Here is a 20366-nt window from a genome sequence, read left to right as displayed (position 1 = left end):
TCTTCTCCAGACATGCCTAGAGTGGTAGGTGGGGCCTCTGCAGAAGTCTGACACCAGCCTGGAACCATTACCTGGACATTGGGGCTGGATTTCACCCTGACTGTGTTTCCCATCATATTCCACGGGGAGTAGATTTCAGTTTCACTCTCAGAGGGTCTCTTAGCTGTGGCGTTGCAGGCCCTTCTTTATTGTGTCCCAAAGGTCCCCTTCCTTTAAAGGCTGTGTACTCTTTTTCCATGGGCAGGTCTGGGAGGACCTAAGGATGAATTTCTGCCTCAAGTTGCTCAAGGTCTCTGGGCTCATCAGGCAGCACTGGGACTCTGTCTTCTCTTCTTTCGATTCCCTCCTGCCCTGAGAATCTGCAGGCAAGCTCTGCACTCCTGCCTCTTATGGCCCTGAGCTCCCTGAGACATGTGGACACCTTCCCCAGCACTGACAGGCCTGAGCAGAGGGAGGACTGCCCAGGCACAGGGGCAATGGTGCCCTCTCAGCTTTATCCTTTATCCAGAGCCGGGGGCAGAGGGTGGGAGGGAGGCATCTCCTCCTGCCATACACCCTCCCCAGCTACTGTCCAACAAAGCAGAGACCAGAGGTTGCAGCCTCAGGAGTTTTCTCCACCAAAAAATCCACCTCCCAATTCATCACCAGGCCTTCCAGACACATGTAGGTCTCTAGACTTGGGGAGGATCTCTGTAGAAACTTTAAAACTCATGGAGAGGGGAAAAGGCCTGTCTTGACCATACCCAGCCCAGCCCTGCCGCTGCTTTCCTAGCTCAGCCCAGGGCCAAGTGCAGAGCATCTCTGGTTGGCCTGACCTCAAGCCAAGCAGAAGGGCAGAGGCCCAAGCCAACCACCCTACTCCTACTCTGCTATGTCCTGGAAATCAAATAGCAGATTGCAGGGAAAATGGGGCATTGTAAAGAAACATTATTGCTTTCACTGAGCAGGTCCCAGGAAGACAGGAACTCAGGGGACAGGGAAGCCTTCTGCTCTGCTATCCTGCCAGGAAAACAGGGCTGCTGACTTTGCAAAATGGAAGACTCAGGTTCTTGTATAGAATCATGGCATGTGACATGGGCAGGACCCGCCTGTCTCTCACCTGTTTACTCACATCCTGTTCTCTTCTTTTCTTCTCATTCCTTCTTCCCTCATTCATTCACTTACTCATTCATACATTCTGTAACTCCTCCCTGTGTGCTCCTCTGGTTGATCTCTGGAGTTCCTACTGGGGAGATAACCACAGCCACAGGCTGACCAGGGCAGGGCAGTATGCTAAGTGCTAAAGTAGAAGTGTGCAAGGAGGGGCACCCACATTGTCCTGGGCAGGGACCAGGGGTGGAGGGCTGGGCAGGTCTTTCTAGAGGAAGCAACACCTGAGCTGGATTGTGAGGGAGGAGAGTTAGTGAGATGAAGAAGGGTACAAAGGGATCACATGTGCAATGGCATGGGGCATCAAGCAGAGTAGCCTGTTGGGAAGTGACACATCATTTGAAGCACCCTGCGCTTACCTATTAAATTAAGATGCTTGGACAGTGTTCGTCCGTGGTTTCAAGCAAAGTGTTCATGCAGAAGCCCCATATATTAAAAAGATGAGAGTGGTGCTTGAGTAGGACCCGGGCCCTGCTTGCTTAAGGGTCCCCTATTTTCACTCCCTCTACCCCCTGAGCATAGTTTCAAAATTGCTGCCCAACCATCAGAGAGTTTGGGGCAGAGGAGTAACACAGTCATGTTTGTCTCTTGGAAAGATCCTCTGGCTGCAGCATGAGTGATTTTGAAGCCTGAGCTAGGGCAGGGGCAGTGGAGACGGAAATGAGAAGACAGGGTTAAGAGCTGGTGGGGTAGTAAAATCAACAGAAGGAAATTATTGATTAGATATAGGGAAAGGGAAGAATTCATGCTGCCTGGGTTTGAGGTGCTTAGTAGGCTATCCATAGAAGTGAGAAATGGCAGAAGAAAAACAGGTTTGGCCAGAAACCAATACAAGAAACCCAAGGGACACCCAGAGGGAGGCATCCTCCAGGAAGTTGGCTATAAGAGCATGGAGCTTGAAGGAGAGCCAGGCTGCTGAATGAGATGTCAGAGACATCAGAGTCTAAGTAACTCTTAACTGGACTGTGTCAGAGATACTGTGTCAGAGATATTTGGGGGAGGCCAGAGAGGTTGTGTTAGATCTCAAATGCCAGGCTGAGGCAGAAGGAGTTTGTTCTGTTGGCAGTGGTGAGCCACAGAAGGTTTTGGAGCCAAGGAGAGGACTGTCTGTTCTAAGAAGATTGGGCTCCTGTCCCACAGCACAGGCTTCTTCTCCAGGGAACCTGCCTGAGTAGCCAGCTCTGTGCAGGCCCTACTGTGAAGCTTCAACCAGCAACACTCTGTGGGGTGTGTGTGTGTGTGTGTGTGTGTGTGTGTGTGCACTGGTGCAATTCTGGGGAAGAAGGCAGGAAGGATGTACGGGCAAGAGACTAGGGTCAAGCAGGTCTGCCCTAAGCAAATAAGGCAGAAGAGAATAAATCAGTGAAGCAGGCTCCAGCTCCTCCCTACCACCTGGTCCCTGGGAATTCATTCGTTCTCTTAACCTCACTTACCACCCTCCCTCTTTTGCTTTATTCCTACTGGCTCACCTACACCCTAGGAGCATGTGTGTGACTTGCACACACACATATACACAGTCACTTGCAAATACACACACACCATCCCCCACTGGGCATCAGGCTGCTAAGTGGGGTGTGAAATACAATTTCCATGCGGTGCTGGCTTCTGCTCATTAAACACTTCCCTTTGCAGCTCCCTAGCGCCTCTTACAGCCTGGCCTTTGACACCCCCAGTCCCCTCCCCCTTTTAAAGGGACCACCTTTGCACAGAAGGGGAAGCGGTCTCAATATTATGGCTGGCTCTGACTTACGCCTCACAGGCTCTGTGGCACTCAGTCCAGTGAAAGTGCAAAAGAGCCAGCTCCCTGGACAGACCAAGACAGATTCAGCCTGCCCTTCTGAAGCTCCAATCCACCAGGCCTCAGGCTGGCTGGGGAATGACAACCCGTTCTCCACTTCCCTCCAGCCCCCAACAACCCTGGTGACAGCTGCAGTTACAGGCAACAGGCAATGGTACTGGGTTCTTGGCCTCCCTCACTGGTCCTCTGCTTGTGACTGGGGGAGGGGACAGGACGGTGGTCCCAGCATGGGCCGTCTGGAGGGAGCTAGAGAATGGAAAACTCTGGGCACCCAGCCCCACCCCAGCTCTCTGGGACATGGCGTGGCCAGGCCTCCACATCTGGCAACAGAAACTTGAGTCTCAAGCGTGTCATCTTCATAAGACAACAGCTCTGTCTCCAAAACACTTTCCCATATGTTTGCTTCCAGCCCTGAGAAGATGGGTGGGGCAGGATAATTAACCCTGATTTGCAGCTGGAGAAACGCAAGTCAAATCTGGGACTGGGAGCAAAGTTCTGGGAGCAGAGTTAGTAGCAAAGGAAAGGTAGGAACAGAGGAGACACTTCCTAGAGAAAGGCCAAGCCTGGAAGAGGTGAGCAGGAGAGAGCGGCCTGCTCCTGTTCACCCGCCACAAGCAAGCAGGGAAAGGCCCCTGCAGAACCTTGGCACCCAGATTCCTAGGATGATGGTAATAATGAGGACATTAGCTAACATGTATCGAATACTTCATATGTGCAATGTTCTGACGTAAGGGCTTCACATATATTATCTCATTTATTTCTCACAAAAAACCTATGCTATTATGACTCCTGTTTTACAAACAGGAAACTGGTTGATGGGCCCTGTTCTTTCCAGGCCATGTTTATTTATGTAAGGTAGTTGAACCCATAGCCACTGCCTTCTCCCCATAGTGGAGGTCCTGGAACCCAACCCAGGGAGGGACTGGGTACCTCCACTGCTAAGCCAGTAAATTAAGGCAGTACTTTGACTGGCACTATTGCTCCAGGATGGTCAAGAAAGGAATGAGAAAGGAATGAGAGACAGAGATGGATGGAAGGAGGGAGAAAGGACCAATCATGGGATTCTGGGAAATGGGCTCCCAGAACTTGCTTCTGAGCCTCAGATGGGTGCTTGGGGGGGTCTTGCTCTGCTTGCAGCCCCAACTCAACACCCTAGCAGGGTCCCAGAGCTCACATTTTGGGATGTTTCAGGTCAAGTGGCAGAAGGATGACATGGACCAAAACCTTAACTTCTTCTCTGTGTCATCTGACGGCAGGATTGTGTCTTGGACTCTCGTGAAGGTGCCTGTTTCCCAGAGAGGGTCATGCTGGGATGACTGGGGAGGCGGGAAGCTAAATAGCAAAGGGCACCCCCCAGCCTTGCTCATCTAACCCAACCCACGTGCCCTCCCCTCACATCCCTCTGTCTGTGGCTACAGAGCGAGCTGGTTCACGTAGATGTTATCAAGCTGAAGGTGGAAGGCAGCACCACGGAAGTTCCTGAGGGGTTGCAGCTGCACACAGTGGGTAGGAGCCCCAGTCCCCTCACCTCCAGGCCTGGCCAGCACATTCAGGCCCAGTGAGGGTCAGTGACAAAGGTCCTTTCCCTGACTGAGTGCTCCCTCCCCAACCTGTGCCAAAGCCAACAGGAGGTAATGGGAAGGCCTGGCCCTGTCTGCTGAGCCCTTGGCTGTTTGTAGACCCTCCCTGTTTATGCAGTTCCCATCCCTGTGTTTGCAGACCCTGTTCCTGTTTATGCAGATCAGGTGCTGTTATGCAGATCCAGCCCTGTTTATGCAGATCAGGCCCCTGTTTACCCAGATCCTATCCCTATTTACTCAATTCCTACCCTGTTTATGCAGACTATATCCCTGTTGGCACAGACTATGTCCCTGTTTGCAGACCCTGTCCCTGTTTACCCTGACCCTGACCCTGTTTAACTCAATCCCTGCCTTGTTTACCCAGGCCCCCATTCCTGTCTGCAGAACCCCTGGCCGTTTGCAGAATCCTAACTGCCTGGGACAAGCAGGCCAGAGGGCTGGTTTGTTTGCCTAGCCTGGTCCCAGCCCTTACAGGGGCCCAAGTTCAGTCTGTCCTGCACTGAGTCCTGCACTGAGAGTGCCTGGGCTGAGCTCCTCTGCTGTGTAGGGGAGGCGCTGGGAGCCCCCCTCTTGGAATTGGGCTAAGCCTGCCCCTCCCTCTTCTCCCAAGGTTGTGGCACTGCCTTTGACTTCCACAAAGAGATTGACTACATGTTCCTAGTGGGCACAGAGGAGGGAAAAATCTACAAGGTGAGGCTGCCCTGTGCCAGCTCCGTAGAGGGCCACTTAGGCCTGAGCACCTGGGGAGCTTAGAGTTCTCAACAGATCCTATTTTGATGGATTTTAGTTCCCATCAGTTCTAGAAGGACTCTTGAGGGAAAAGAATGTATTTCTTGACCTGCTTGGGTGACAAGAATAAGGCCTAAATGCAGGAAAGGGGATGGAAAATCTAGAGGGTGACTTTAGCCCAGCCCAGCATCTTTTCCTCCGGGCCCTCCCTCCTTTCCTGGGAGTTGAGGTAGAAGGGGGAATTCTAGTCGGAGGAGTTAGAACATTTTGGGAAAACTTCCTGGAGGAGATTTGTACTTGAGCTGAGCTTTGAAGGCCAGAATTGTCTCTGAATACTGGGTACATCCCAGCCCGCAGGATGGAACCTCACGGTCAGTTTCTACAAGGTCTCGGTGGTAGTAGATGAACGTCCTTCTGAACCTCCATCCATCCAGAAATAGCTCTGCTGCAAGCTTTTCTTAGGCTCAGAGACAGAATGTTAATTACAGGCAGCCTCTTGGGAGCCCCTGAGGCCCAGCCAGAGCTGGTCTGAATGCAAAAGAAGTCCCCACCCCCTCTTCACCCCTCCCACTGGCAGCCCAAGAGAGGCCAGAGTAACGAGAGACTACTCAGTCCGCTGTCTCCTGGAGGGAGGGAGAAACGGGCACGCTGGTCAGGGCAAAAAACTGAATAGGATATCTGGAGATCCCAGTCAGCTTCTGGCTCTGCACCTGCTCCTGCCTGGACAAGGTGGGATGTTATCACTGTTGCAAGGATGATGTCTGGGCTGCAGGTGGACCCAGGGCTCTGTCTGTCCACAGGCCTTGGCCTGGATGAATGCCAGACCACACCTCACCCAGGGCCTGAGACCTGCTCTGCCCTCTCTTAAGGAGAGAAGGCTTTGTCTGCGTGGCCTGGAATCCTCTGGGGTCAGGGCACTACAGCCCTTTCCTTCATCCTGCAGGAAGTTTCCCCTGCCCATCCTGAACCCCCAGACCCTCAAGCCCTTCCTTTCCCCCAGGGTGTGCTGAGGGTGGGAAGGGCAGCCAGGAGCTTGGCCCCAGTTCAGCTGGGATGCGATGTGGTGTAAGGACAGGAGAGGAATCTAAGGCTCTGATCCTCCAGGCCCCCAGGGAAGTGGTGGCTGCTGACCTTTCTCTCACTTCTGACCCCTGTTCCCTCCCACACCAGTGCTCTAAATCCTACTCCAGCCAATTCCTCGACACCTATGACGCCCACAACATGGCAGTGGACGCTGTGTCCTGGAACCCATACCATACCAAGGTCTTCATGTCCTGCAGCTCCGACTGGACAGTGAAGATCTGGGACCACACCATCAAGTGAGGGGCCTGTTCCTGGCCCTGTCCTGGGCCCTCCCCTGGGCTATGGCACTGTGAGCCCTCTGTGCCATGGGCTTTCCACCCTTCACCTCTGCAGGACTCCGATGTTCATCTATGACCTGAACTCAGCCGTGGGTGATGTGGCCTGGGCGCCATACTCTTCTACTGTGTTCGCAGCAGTCACCACAGATGGTAAGGTGAGTGCCAGTGTCCTGACCTCACTGAGTCCCTACTGGAGATCAGGTGTGGTATCTCAGGGGCTTCCTGATGGACAACCCACCCCATGCCTAGGTCAGGAAGGAGAAGGTGGGACATAAGGACTGTGCATTCTCAAGGGACAAGCCATCCAGGGTACAGCTGAAAGAGGAATCATTCATCCCATGAGGCCTCAGGGAGGGAACGGGGCTGTTCACCTTGGAGGAGAAAGCACTCTGGGGGATGAGATTCCATCAAGCAGTTATTTCCTCTGCTCTATGGTGGGGAGCTACAGGGTAGCAGGACCCAGCTCCATCTAAGGAAAAATGTATGAGCCAGAGTTGATCAGTGACTGAATAGTATCTATAAGGTAGTGAAGTCTCCACCCCTGGAAGTGTGCAAGCTGATTCTGAGGGAACTTCAGTGGGGTGGAATGGGAGGGGGCTATTCAACACCGAGAACTGGTGAGAGCTCAGAAACAAACATCTTGTGAGCATATTCTTGGATGCAAACCCGTTTTCCCTATGGGCTTTGATATAAACTGAGAAGCACTGGCTGCCCCAAGGAAAGAATGCAGCGACGAAGGCACCATCCTCAAGTCCATCAGTCATCTCTTCCTGGAACAAATGACTACTAAGGGCCAACGACGGTGCCCAGCTCCAGGCTGGACTTAGATACCTGCTCTTGTGGAGCTTATGTTCTAGTGAAGGGAAAGATACAAAGAGCAACAACAAAATTCCCAGTGTTAAGTGCTAGGCAGAGAATTATTAATAAAAGACTGTAATACGTAAACATAAATGTTCATGGCAGCATTACTCATAACAGTAAGAGTGGCAACAGCCCAGTGTCCATCAGCTGCTGAATGGATAAACAAAATATAGCCTCTCCTTGGGGATTATGTCAGCAAGGACAAGGAATGACGTGCTGATACATGCTACAACATAGAGGAACCCTGACAACATGCTTAGTGTAAAAAGCCAGTCACAAAAGATCCCATACTGTATAATTCCATTTATATAATACATCCAAAACAGGCAAATGTGTAGAGATGGAAAGTCAATTTGTGTGGCCTAGGGTGGTGAAAATGTTCTAAAATCGGTTGTAGCGAAGGTTGCATAACTGTGAATATACTAACACCAAGAATTTTATACTTTACATGAGTGAATTTTATAGTTATGTGAATTATATCTCAATAAAGTTGTTACATTAAAAGAAGAAAGATAGGTTCATAGAGACCAGGTAACGAAAAAGAAAGAGAAAAAAGAAAAGGACTGGGTGGTCTCTTGGATACAGCAGTCAGGAATGGCTTCTTTGAAGAGGTGACACTCCTGCTGCGAGTTCACTAGCAAGAAGGAGGCAGCCATGTGGAGATAGGGCAGGGGAGCAGCCCATGGTGAGGGAGCAGCTGGGGCAGACGCCCTGAGGTGGGAACCAGCTTGGGGTTTAAGGAACAGGAAGGCAAGTGTGGCTAGGGTATAGTAAGCAAGGGGCGAGAACATGAGGTGAGAGTGGGGAGGTGGGCTAGAATGAGGGATCTGGATTTTATTTATAGTGCCAAGGGAGACTGTGGGAGGATTTTAAGTGTTTTAAAGGTAAGCCTGCCGCTGTATGGAGGATGGACTGTAGCAAGGCAAGAGTGGAAGTGGGGAGACCAGTTAAGAGGCTGCCACAGTTGTCCAGGCGAGAGTTGATAGCGGTTTGGTCTGAGGGTGTGGTGAAGGTAGCATCCAACATTGATTGAGCACTGGTATGTCAAGCACTGCCTTTGCACTTTAAATATATTAACTGGTGTAAGCCCTGGCTCTGCCACTTACTAGCAAGTTAGCCTCTAACTCCTCTGTTATAAAATGAAGATAGTGACAGAACTACCTTGTAGAGTGGTTGTGAAGAGCATAATGAGATGATGCAACGGTGTGATGTGCTTGCCCAGAGTCCAGTACATAGTAAGTGTTCAACAAATGGTAGCTGCTGTTTTCTTTTCTTTTTTCTTTCTTGTTTTTGAGACAAGATCTCACTGTTGCCCAGGCTAGAGTACAGTGACTCCATTTTGGCTCACTGTAACCTCTGCCTCCCAGGTTCAAGTGATTCTCCCATCTCAGCCTCCCTAGTAGCTGGAACTACAGGCATGGGCCACCATGCTCAGCTAATTTTTTGTATTTCTGATAGAGACAGGGTTTCACCATGTTGGCCAGCCTGGTCTCGAACTCCTGACCTCAGGTAATCCACCCACCTTGGCCTCCCAAAGTGCTGGGATTACAGGCATCAGTGAGCCACCACTCCCAGCCTGTAGCTGCTATTATTGTTAATTCTCCATAGATTTAAAATTTCTCCTGAACTTTTTTATTCTCACTCTTTCAACCATAGGAAAAACACAGACAGAGACACAGAATTCCCCCTCCCTCCACCTCCAGCTCCAGTGTGCTGCAGCCATTAGCCTTCTACAGTCTTTCCCCAGAAAGTCCAGGGACTGATTCCTCTGAGGTGGAAGACAGGCCTCTTACCCCTGAGTGTGTTGACACCGACCTCTTCACAGGCCCACGTGTTTGACTTGGCCATCAACAAGTATGAGGCCATCTGCAACCAGCCTGTGGCGGCCAAAAAGAAGAACAAGATCACCCACGTGCAGTTCAATCCCATCCACCCCATCATCATTGTGGGCGATGACCGTGGGCATATCATCTGCCTCAAGCTCTCACCCAATTTGCGCAAGATGCCAAAGGTACAGGCTCTGAGACTTTGGGCTGCTGCAAGAGATAAAGTCTCCAGGAGGGTGGGGATGACAGAAGGGAGGAGCCGGGGTGACCCCCCAGTTTCTGGCTTGGGAGACTCAGGGTAAGGATGGTGTCATTGCCTGAATGAGACTCACAGTAGAAGCAGGAGGTTTGTGAGAAAATAGCAGTTTGACATGCTGCATTTGAGTTACCTGTGGGGCCCCAGGTTACTCTCCCAGGTGGAGACATCCAGTGAGCAGGTGGATCTGAAGCCTGCGGAGGCAAATGTGGAGGTATCATTGATTTCTTCCCAGTGGAAATGCTGTGGGTAGGACAGGTCACCCAGGCAGGGGGCTTGGGGCTGAGCCACTGCCTCATTGGCTGGGCTTTCACAGGGCTTCAACCCCAGTGGTCGCTGAGCTGGGAGCTGTGGGTCTACACAGAAAGGAAGGAAATGAGCTGTGAGGAGGGTAGCTAGGTCAGCAGCTATGCAGCCCTCCTTCTGAGCTCTGGTTCCTGTTTCTAGGGTCTCCAGTGATGAGGAGACCCTGCCCAGAGCCTAAGGACCCCAAATACAGGTCTGGAGCCCAGAGCGATGACCTTAAAGTCTAGATCTGAGTCCAGATCCAGACTTATGAACCTGGGCTTTGCAGCCCAGGCCTTAGAATCCTGAGCCCAAGAACCCAGAGCCGGGGCTGGGCGCAGTGGCTCACGCCTGTAATCCCAGCACTTTGGGAGGCCGAGGCAGGCGGATCACGAGGTCAGGAGATCAAGACCATCCTGGTGAACACGTTGAAACCCCATCTCTACTAAAATTACAAAAAATTGACCGGGCGTGGTGGCGGGCGCCTGTAGTCCCAGCTACTCGGGAGGCTGAGGCAGGAGAACAGCGTGAACCTGGGAGGCGGAGCTTGCAGTGAGCTGAGATCGCGCCACTGCACTCCAGCCTGGGCGACATAGCAAGACTCAGTCTCAAAAAACAAACAAGCAAACAAAAGAACCCAGAGCCCGGTCCTGCCCATTTGTGTGCTAAGAGTAGAGATGGCTCTTTGCTTTTTGCCAGGTTCTGGGCCAGGATCAGGACTGGGCCAGCTTGCCCTGATGACCATCCCTCCTGGCAATTTGAGGCATTTACTGAAGTTTGAGGCAGTGGCAGGGGCCTGTGTCTTTCGACTACTGACTTCCCTGCACTGTGCTCCTACCAAGGAAGGGACTGCTGCGCCATCCCTCTGGTGCTGGCTTGGTCTGTTCCCCACCATGGCCAGGGAGGCAAGGGCTAGGAGTGTGGCCGGCCCTGTAATTGTAGCCAGCTGAGGGAGGGGGCGGACTTGGCTATAAATACTTAGAAGGCTGCTAAGCGCCTGCAGCTGTGGCCCAGAGGCTGCGGTGGGCTTGATGGGAGGGAGGGAGTCAGGCGTGGTCTGAATCTCTTTGCTGAGCCCAGCTAGTTGGCCTCAAGGAAGAGGAAGGAGGCAGCATAATTTGTGGAATAGATAAAATGTGTTCTTAATTTTCTGCGGAGAGAGACCCAGGTTGAAGCTGGCAGAGTTGGACAACCCTCCAGGAGGGATGATGGTCATTCTTAGGGGGAGGAGTACAGCCATGACACCATGAGGGTGGTAGACATGGGTGGGAGCCTGCCCTGCCCACTCTGATCAGGGAGGTAAGGATCTCCCACAGTTTCAGTTCCCCTCAGAGAGGGGTCAGTCATGGCTGGGAAAGCTGGATTCTGTGTATCTGGGGGCCTACGTCTCTGAGGACCTGAGCAGGGATGGGTGGGGGTTGGTGGGTACTTGAATGGATTAGAAGTTCCCGTGAAATTGCCATCTGACCCTATCAGTCAAGTGATTCATGCAAAACGAAATCCTCTGGGCATCCCTACTGCCCTTCCTCTGTGAGCTGCAGACTCCCTGCCCTTTCCAAAGGGCTTCCCCACAAAGGTCTGGACCTCCCTGCCCAGGGAGTTCCCATGATGGGTGTCAAGAGCCCAAAGTGTCCAAGGCCAAAGACTGTCTTCAGTTTCGATGGGAAACTGAAGCTCAGAAAGGCAAAGGCCTTGCCCAAAGTCATATAGGGAGTTAACGACAGAGCTGCAACTAAAACCAGGTCCCCTAACTCCCCGGGGGATGGGGTGAAGCCAAGAAGAGAACCCAAGTTTAATTTAGGAAGGAGAGAGGGAAGAGAGAGAAAAAGAGCTTTTTGTCCTCTACCTGGAGAGGGTAGAGGTGAGCTAGGTAGTGGCAAAAAGGCACTGAGCTGCAAAGGGATAGGGGAGAAAATTTGGGAGCAGGTATGGGGTCACACCATGGTGTCAGCAGCCAAAAAGGAGCCAGGGAGGGGCCTACTGGCCCTGCACTCACCCCTGCCCCATCCCCTTTACAGCCCTGGCCAGACCAAGGCAAGGCTAGGGTAGGTGTCAGTGAGCAGTGGGCACAGGTGGCTGAGAAGATGGAGGCCCAGAAGCAGAGCGAAGGCAGGAAATGGGGAAATGGCAACTGCCCAGCCTGCCCCAGCGTAGCCCTCACCCCCCAGCCTGGACAGTAGGGAGGGTGGGACTGGTGCTGGTCTGCCAAGGAGTTCTCGGGACCTGTGGGTGGCACTCCAGTGTCCAACTCATAATGGAAGGATTAGAGTGCTTTGCAGGCAGGGTGATGGGTCATAAACTCAGCATCTGATCTTCTAAGGGACAGCCTCAGCCAACAACACCTGGAGTCACATGGACTATTCCCTCTGCCCTTATGGGTCTCTTGACACTCTTCCCAACCCTGGGTATGTCTGACACAGCAGGTCTCGCCCCAAATGGCACCCACTGCCAACCTGACCTGAAGGCATCAGGTGAGAGGACTAGGTGAGGGCCCCTGAGGCTCTGTCCACAGCCCCTTCCTCCCCAAACACATACCCATTAGCTCCTCGATAGGACTGGGCCAGGGACCTTCCCATGGTAAGGATGGTACCAGCAGTCAGCCCCCTGCCTTCACAGAGCTGGATCTCCCTGGCCTGGAAGGCCGTTCCCCTGAGGTTCAGGGAATGGATGCCTTTTCCCAGTCCCACAAGCATCGAGACCCCATGTCCAAGCCAGAGCTGGACTCCTTTTTGTAGGCTGTCAGCTGAGCCCCTGTGTCACCTAACCTGAGTCGGGGAATGATCATGTCAGGGAGAGGGGAGGCAGGGATCCAGAATTTATTGGGCAGGGGAGGGGTAGGGCACAGCTGGACAGGCTGGGCAGAGGAGGTGGCGCTGCGACCCCGAGACGGGGGGCCCACCATTCCTCCCCCATGCATACTTTCCCTCTCCCCAGGAAAAGAAGGGGCAGGAGGTGCAGAAGGGTCCAGCTGTGGAGATTGCGAAACTGGACAAACTGCTGAATCTGGTGAGGGAAGTGAAAATCAAGACCTGAGGGCCCAGCCTCAGCCTCTGTCCCATCGCTTGAATCCAGTACTCCTCGGGCTTAACCCTGGTACCCAGTCCAGCCTTAGCACCCAGCATGTGACCCCACTCCTGATCAGGTCCCAGCATCTTCCCTTCTTATTCTGCTCCTTAAGGTCCCAGCACCTTACTCCAGGACTTGGTCTTCAACCACCATTACCCCTCTAACTTTGCACAAATAAACCTGTCTAGAAACCCACCCCACAGCTTTAATTTTGCTACCATGGGGCCCTCAGGAAGAGAAGAAAATCTCAGGGTAGAGCCATAGTTCCATTTATTATCCAGCAAACAGTGGGAGGACCAGGGGAGGGGCCCAGCCTGGACACCCTCCTATTATTGCCATGGGTTCCAGTTTGCTTCCCCAACCTACAGGGCCTAGAGGTGCTCAGCCTAGGGAAAGAGTGGACCCAGCCCCTGACCCTTGGCCCTTGGAATGGAGCATAGTCCAGATGGCCCTGGCTCTAGCACCAACTCATAAGCCTCCACCCCAGGCCCATCTCCTTAGGGCCACTGAACTCTTATTGGAGCCAGGCTTGCTAGACTTTGGGCCACTGGGTCCAGCTCCAAGCAGGCAGACTCTTGAGTACTGGACCCCAGGCTGGCTGAACTCTGGGATCCTAATTCCAGGCTCTAGGTGAGGTGGACTTAGGTCTTAGGCTCCAGGATAGGCCAGGGGCCTTCAGGGCTGCAGCAGGTAGCTGCCTTCATGGCTGGGCTTCTGGGGTGGTGGGGCCTTCTCAGGACAGGGGCCAGGGCTGGAGTTGGGACTGGATTCAGACAGAGAGTCAACGTCAGCAGAGCGAGAATGGCAGGCCCAGCAGAGGATGACCCAGAGCAGCAGCAGCAAGAAGCCTACGAGACCGTTGCAGACGATGGCGATGAGGGCCCCCTGGGAGATGGCTGCCCCCATGACGGGCAGCACCCTCAGACCAGCACAGACAGTGGAGCTGCCTCGATGGCGAGGCCCATGCCGAGGCAGGACTCTGGTATGGCCGGCCTTCTGAGGAGGCTGTGCTGTCTGCACGTTCAGTGATTCCTGGGCAGTGGAGATGTCTACCTGCAGTCCTGAGCCTGTTGGGGGTACAGAGTAAAGGAGAGCGTGGTGAGGAGGGAGAGTGGGGTGAGGCCTATGAGGAGAGTGGTAGGGAAGACAGCCTCCCTCCCACATTTCTGGCCTCCCTGGTGAAAGACTTTGGGTCCCAACAGACTTAAATACCCCAAAGAGCCAGCACCCCTATCCGCAGGCCTGGTTCTGGGCACCTGAATGAGTGTGTAGCCAGCGTGGGGAAGCTGAAGTAGGCAGCCGTCATCTCATTCTCCTTAGACCTGGTGGGCATGCCCTGGCCCTACCCACCAAGCTTGCAGCCCTCAAAAGCTGTCTTTTGGTGGGTGGGATCCAGGCAGCCCCCCGCCCAAGAGGATGGGGGTTGTAAGTAGCTCTGGTGTGGCCTGGGCGCCTCCTCTCTCCCAGGACTCCAGCCAGCCCGACCAGGAGACCTCCTGAGGCGCCAGCTTGCACAGAGGGAACTTTGTGGAGGCCCTGGCAGGCATGTGCAGGCTCTGTGCGTCCAGGACTGTGTGCCTCTGTGTGGGGCTCTCTCTGGGTCAGGTGTGTGTGTCTGATGTCTCACCGTCCCTCCGTTGGATGTGTGACTGTGCCTCTGCACACCCACCTCTGTGTGTGTGTGGCTGCCTCTCCGTGTGTCCCCATCTGAGTGTGTCTCCTCTGTCTCGTTTCTCTACCAGTGTGTCTCTGTGTATCTCTGCATCAGTCTCTGTGTCTCTCCGTCTCTCTCTTCCAGGCTGTATCCCTCTCCCCTTCTCCGTGGGGTCTTTTTGGTGATTCCCGTGTCTCTGTCTTTGTGTTCGTCTCTCTCCGCGGCAGTGTGTCTCTGTCTCTTTATCTCCATCTTCGGGTCGCATGTTCTTGGCCCCCGTGCCCGTGGCGGGAGGCCCTTCTTACCTGAGTTGAGCCTGGTGCGCGCCCGCGGGAGGGTCCGGAGCAGCGGGATGCTCGGCGCCGACTAAGGCTCGGGAGCCTGCGGGCGGGGGGCGGCAGGAGATGGGAGACCAGCAAAGGCGACGTCCGCTCCCCCGGCCCTCCCCCTCGGCCGCGCCGCCTCCGCCGGCCGCTCCCGCCGCGGCGCGACCGGGGCGGCCTCTGCCGCGGGCGGTCTGCGGCGAGCGGGCACCTCCTCCCCTTGGGGCCGCACCTCCTCCGCGGCCGCGGCTGCTCGCTAGCTCGGCAGCGCTCGGGCAGCGGCGGCGGGAGCTGCGCGGGGTTCGGCTGAGCTCGGCTGCGTTCGGCTGGGCTCGGCTGAGCTCGGCTACGTTCGGCTGGGCTCGGCCGGGCTCGGCCGCCAGCAAAAAACAGCGAAGAGCCCCGCCTCCTTGAAGGCCGGCGGCCTGCGGCCCGGGGGCGGAGCCATCCCCGCGCCGCTGCCGCCACTCAATTGGCGGGCCGAGCCCCGGTTCCCGCACCATTGGTGGTGCGCTGGGGTGGAGACCAGCCCGCCTCTCGGGCTGGCGCCGGGCGGGAGGAGGGCCGAAGGAGTAGCTGGCCCTGCATCTTTCCCAGGAGAGGGGATGGGGTGGGGAGGGGGCGAAGCCTAACCTCTCGTAGGGATTTCTTGCACCTTCTACACCTGGAAGGGTTGTACACCCCACATCCGAGAAAGGCCAAGGCCTCTGCATTTCCACATCTGAGGAAACCATCTCTCTGTATCTGGGAGAGGTCTCTAAGCCCGTCATCGGAGGAAGGTCCCGCGTGCCCACACCTGGCAGGAGACTGAACCTCCTCACCTAGGGAACCGCCTATAGTGCAGTCTCGCACTTCCCTCTGCCACCTGGGTGTGGACTCTGCATTCCTACTTTAGAGGGCTCCACGTTCCCTGGCCCTAAGAAGTGTGAAAATCTCTGGCAACACAGGTTCTTTGGACACATTTACTGAGTTCCTACCCAGTGTTGGTCGCAGGCTTGCTGCCAGGCTGTTGGGGAGCCTGGGACAGAAATGGAGTGTCCTGAGCGATGGTTACGCCCTGGCTGGAATAGGTGCAGGCATGGTGGAAGTCCTGCCTCACCATCCTAAAAGTTCCCCTAAGAAGAAGATAGCTTGGACAGGAGCAGTGAGGTAGACCTTGTCCTCCCCGACCGTCACAGGCCAGTGATTGTCACCTATTCTGATCCAGGCCTTCTTCTCATCCCGCTCTACATGCTCTCCTTGGAGGATCATATCCCTGAAGCTATATCATGAAGTCTCCCAGTGCTCCCAAGTCTAGCCTTAACTTCTCTCTGGAATCCTAGACTCATTTAATTAAGTGCCTACGGTAATCGGGACGGTATTGATTCCTAGTTCACTTACTAACTTTGTGATCTTGAGCAAGTTAATCTCTCTTAGCCTCAGCTTCCTCATCTGTAAAGTGGTTGTAATAATAGCTACCTCTCAGGGTTGTTATTCATTAACTTATGCCAGATCGACCACATCTCAGCTAATGCCAGCTGACACAACCCCCGGGACCATGTGACTAAGAGGCCCCTTCCCCCAATCCAATGCCATGAAATTCACATAAGACCCCTATAAATCCAGAACGCTATCTTGAAAAGAAAGGAAGACTGAGTCATCCAAAGCTACCGAAGTACTTAGAGACTGTCTAAAATAAATTATTGGATCCTATAGAGTTTACCAGAGTGGATTACTTTTAGCTCCCCCCCACTGCCCATTACCCAGCAGGGTGAGGGCATTGTGAGAAAGATCAGACTAGTTATAGGAAACAGAGGAGACTTAAATCATTGCACATCTGAGTGTAATGTGAGCGAATTTTGTGACCCAGCTGCAGGAGTTCAGATTTTATCCTGAACACAGTGGGGAGCACTGAAGAATTTTTGAGCAGAAGAGTAATGTGATCATATCCAGAAATTAGTAGGATGATTTGGGCTATGGTGTGGAATGGGGGCTTGAAAGCATTTGAGAGTGAAGGCAAGGATTAATGATGAGGGACTGAAATGATGGAGGGGAAAAGCTGTGGAGAGAAAAGGAGAGCATTGAGGATATTTGGGAGCTGCTGTTGGTGGGACTTAGAGACCTAGAGGATAGGAGAGGTAAGCAGGAAGGAAAAGTCTGGGATAACTCCCAGGTTACTGACTAGGAATACTGTGATGCCATTTACTGAATACACAGGTTCAGGAGAGAGGTCCAGGCTAAAGATAATATTTTTGTGAGTTATCAGCAAAAGAGTGGTAGTTAAATGAGAAAAATAGATGAGGTCACCCACGGAGAGTGAGAATTAGTTTAAGCAAAAAGATAAATTTATAATCAGATACTGAAACCTAAGGGCAAGGATGACTCAGGAACAACTGAAACTGAGAGATCAAAATCACCCAGAAGAGTTCTCTCTCCACCTCTCAACTCTATTTCTACTTTCTGCCTGCCTCCATTTCCCTCCCCTGCCCCAAGTCCCTGTCCTAAGTCCCTGTCCTCCCCATCCCCAGACTGACTTCCAATATTCTTCTAGTCCACATGGTATAAAACGGGACTTCAGACAATTCTAAAATTTTAAAGTTTGTTGTGTAGGCATCCAAAGAGACTGGCTGCTGCTGCTGCCAGCTCCTCCTCATCCCCTCCCTCCCTTCCTTCCTTTTTTTTTTTTTTTTTTGTTTGCAAATTTTTCAGGAAATATTTTGATTCAACTTAGATGCTTACCTCTGGACTAATCAATGGTAGTCAAGGGATGAAGATCAACGATCAAATTGATTAACATGATAACCCTATGGGTAGTGAGGAGGTGGAGGTGGTGGTTTCCAGGGGAAGGAGCATCATAAAGAAGCAAAATGGCAGGTGTCCATACAGTCCACCCTTTGTTTGCCCAACACATACACATTATTTCCTATTACATGATTCCAAAAAGGCCCTCATCTACATAATCCAATCATCCTATGATACAAATGCCAATAAATTCGCCTCTTTACAATGGAGAACAATTCAGTGACACACCCATCTGCTGCTTCTGGAGATCATAGCATAGGTTCACTGTTCTTCAGATACAGGTTCTCCCGGTAATGTCCCTTCATGCTCTAGTGAGGTCTCCATGAGGTATGAAATGTGGCTTCTAATAATCCCACTACCTTTTAACTTCCTTTGAACTATCTTTAAACTACTCCCCCTATGAAAAAGTCCTGATATGTAGAGATAGAAGAAATAGAGAATAAAATGGGGTGAAAAGGAAGCACTGTGCATTGGTCACTAATCCAGAACATCATCTACTGTAGATTTTTTTGGCCATGAATAATAATGAAATGATGGGACTAGCAAATCTCATGGCATCTGTTGACTTGCTCCTTTGGCTGTGGAGTTCCTCGGTCAGCCAATCTGGCTGCCTTAATTTTTGCCCACAAGGTAGAGATCCCTTATCCAGTGTTTTGAGAAGGCCATTATGGAGGATTTCTCTGTGCAGCACTGTACTGATTAGCACTACACCTTCTGGTGGTGTTTTACAGATTATCCTGGGATTGAACAATCACAGAGCTCTACACTTAGGAGGATTGGATAAGGGCTTTTCCCTCAACAGGTTATGGAATTCTTTTAAAACCATAATCAGCTGCCTATCAATTTCATTTAGAGATATTCCATTTGCTAATAACATGTTGGATTGGTTCTAAGGTGCACTTTTTTTTTTCCAGTTTAAACAACTATGTAATCAGAATGTGTCTTACAATTAATAGCGTGTAATCATTTTTTAGCCTCTTTCTTCTTTTTTTTTTTTCTTTTTTATTTATTTTTTTTTTTTGAGACAGAGTCTCACTCTGTCACCCAGGCTGGAGTGCAGTGGTACAATCTCAGCTCATCACAACCTCTGCCTCCCGTGTTCAAGCGATTCTCCTGCCTCAGCCTCCCAAGTAGCTGGGACTACAGGCGTGTGCCACCATGCCCGGCTAATTTTTGTATTTTTTAGTAGAGGCAGGGTTTCACCATGCTAGCCAGGCTGGTTTGGAATTCCTGATCCACCTGCCTCAGCCTCCACAGTGCTAGTATTAAAGGCAAGACCCACTGCACTGGGCCCTCTTTTTTCTTAGTTGTTTATACAATAACTTGCCTCTCATAATCAATGGAATATGAGATTATTAAATATAGTAATTTTATCAGTCAGGGTTCTTTTTCACAAATAATAGAATCCATTCCGGATAAAGCAGAAAAATGATTTGTTAGAAAAGATTATTTAGCTCAAAACTGTTAGGAGGGCTGGGGAAATGGACTTGAGGCTAAGATCCTAGGAACAACACCCAAATCATACCACACACCTGATGGGGAAACCACAGCCATTGCCACTCCGAATACTAAGTACCAAGAGTTCAATTTGACTGCCAATTTTACAAGCTCTATGGCCCTTCTATGATAGGAACTCAATATTGCAACTACTGGGAAACCACTGCTGTTGCCACTACCACCCCCAAAAGCTGGACACTTGTGTTACTACTGGCAACAGCAGAAATCGAAGCCCTGTGTCTAACCTGCTTCCTACCTATATCAATCAGGATTGGCTAGGTAACACAATAGTCACAAACAACCTTCAAATCTTACTGACTTAAAACAAGAAAAAATGTATTTCTTCTTCATGCCATAGTTCCAGCATGGGGCAGGGTGGGAGGTCGGTGGGGAAGTCTTGCTCATTGCAGCCACTCAAACATCTAGGCTTCTGGAGTCTCCACCATCTTGTGATGATACTGCCTTCTTGACCTTCTTGACATGAGCTTTCAAGGTTTGCCGTGGCAGGAGAAAAAAGTGAGGAGAAGCATACGCTGGCTTCTGCTCACATTGCATTGATCAAAACAAATCTCATAGTCATACCTGACATCAAGGGACAGGGGAAGTACAGTCTTCCTGGTACTCAGAAGGAGAGGAAACCCAGAAATATTGGTGAACTTTAACTCATTTTTCTCACTTCCAAATGGAAGTCTCACGTGGGTGAAGTATCATCCCTGTAAACAAGGGTATGCTGTGAATTTCAGTTCTGACTTCTATACTGAGTAGGCTGGATTTTGAAATGGGAATTTTCCCATATTAAAAAAAAACTGTATGAAAGGTGAAGGACATCCATGAATACATTTCTACTACCATAATCAATACCAGAATTTTACAGAATCATGCTTCTAGAATCTCTAGGTTTACCAAGATGATTCAGGGCCTGAGCACACTTTTGGAGCAATTTCTCTTTTTTAGCTCCATGTCGGGGTCTTTTTCAGTCCCTCTGACTATGGCTTGTGGCTTCATAGGAAATCATAGCCTGGACTAGAAGGGCTGGGATCCTTTCTTCTTCCACCTGCCCTGGAATAGATGCCCTTGCTTTGCCCATTCCAGTCAATGCACTTTACAATGGGAGACACCATCACATTTGCCTGGCAACAGGGGGACAAGAAGGGCTTTCCAATGCCAAATCTTCCAGTGTAAGTCCTGATTGCTAGACTC

General features: G+C 51.8%; 2 protein-coding genes across 3 annotated transcripts in view; one reads left to right on the top strand and one right to left on the bottom strand.

The window, feature by feature from the left end:
• DNAI1 (dynein axonemal intermediate chain 1) overlaps positions 1-13107 on the top strand; it is a 66255-nt gene extending 53148 nt beyond the window's left edge. Inside the window, exons 14-20 of the mRNA XM_033238256.1 lie at positions 4139-4228; positions 4366-4453; positions 5138-5217; positions 6427-6575; positions 6673-6772; positions 9304-9489; positions 12780-13107. Of these exons, the coding sequence (XP_033094147.1) occupies positions 4139-4228; positions 4366-4453; positions 5138-5217; positions 6427-6575; positions 6673-6772; positions 9304-9489; positions 12780-12878 (792 nt within the window). The 3' untranslated portion in view covers positions 12879-13107. The remainder of the gene's footprint in view (positions 1-4138; positions 4229-4365; positions 4454-5137; positions 5218-6426; positions 6576-6672; positions 6773-9303; positions 9490-12779) is intronic.
• On the bottom strand, positions 9095-17092 carry ENHO (energy homeostasis associated). Of its 2 annotated transcripts, XM_033238265.1 has the most exons (3): positions 14871-17092; positions 9694-9754; positions 9095-9355 (listed from the first exon to the last, which is right to left on the bottom strand). In XM_033238265.1, exons 1-2 carry the CDS (start codon positions 15656-15658, stop codon positions 9709-9711), a joined length of 834 nt encoding a protein of 277 aa, XP_033094156.1. In that variant the 5' UTR covers positions 15659-17092; the 3' UTR covers positions 9095-9355; positions 9694-9708. The 2 variants fall into 2 exon arrangements, with proteins under 2 accessions (XP_033094156.1, XP_033094157.1); XM_033238266.1 differs by lacking the exons at positions 9095-9355; positions 9694-9754 and adding an exon at positions 13164-13978 and having other exon boundaries at positions 14871-15225.
• Between the last annotated feature and the right edge of the window lie 3274 nt (positions 17093-20366).

The sequence above is a fragment of the Trachypithecus francoisi genome, unplaced genomic scaffold (assembly GCF_009764315.1).
Source record: "Trachypithecus francoisi isolate TF-2019V2 unplaced genomic scaffold, Tfra_2.0 Lachesis_group16, whole genome shotgun sequence".
NCBI classification, from domain to species: domain Eukaryota; kingdom Metazoa; phylum Chordata; class Mammalia; order Primates; family Cercopithecidae; genus Trachypithecus; species Trachypithecus francoisi.
This window is presented reverse-complemented; position numbering and strand designations above follow the sequence as displayed.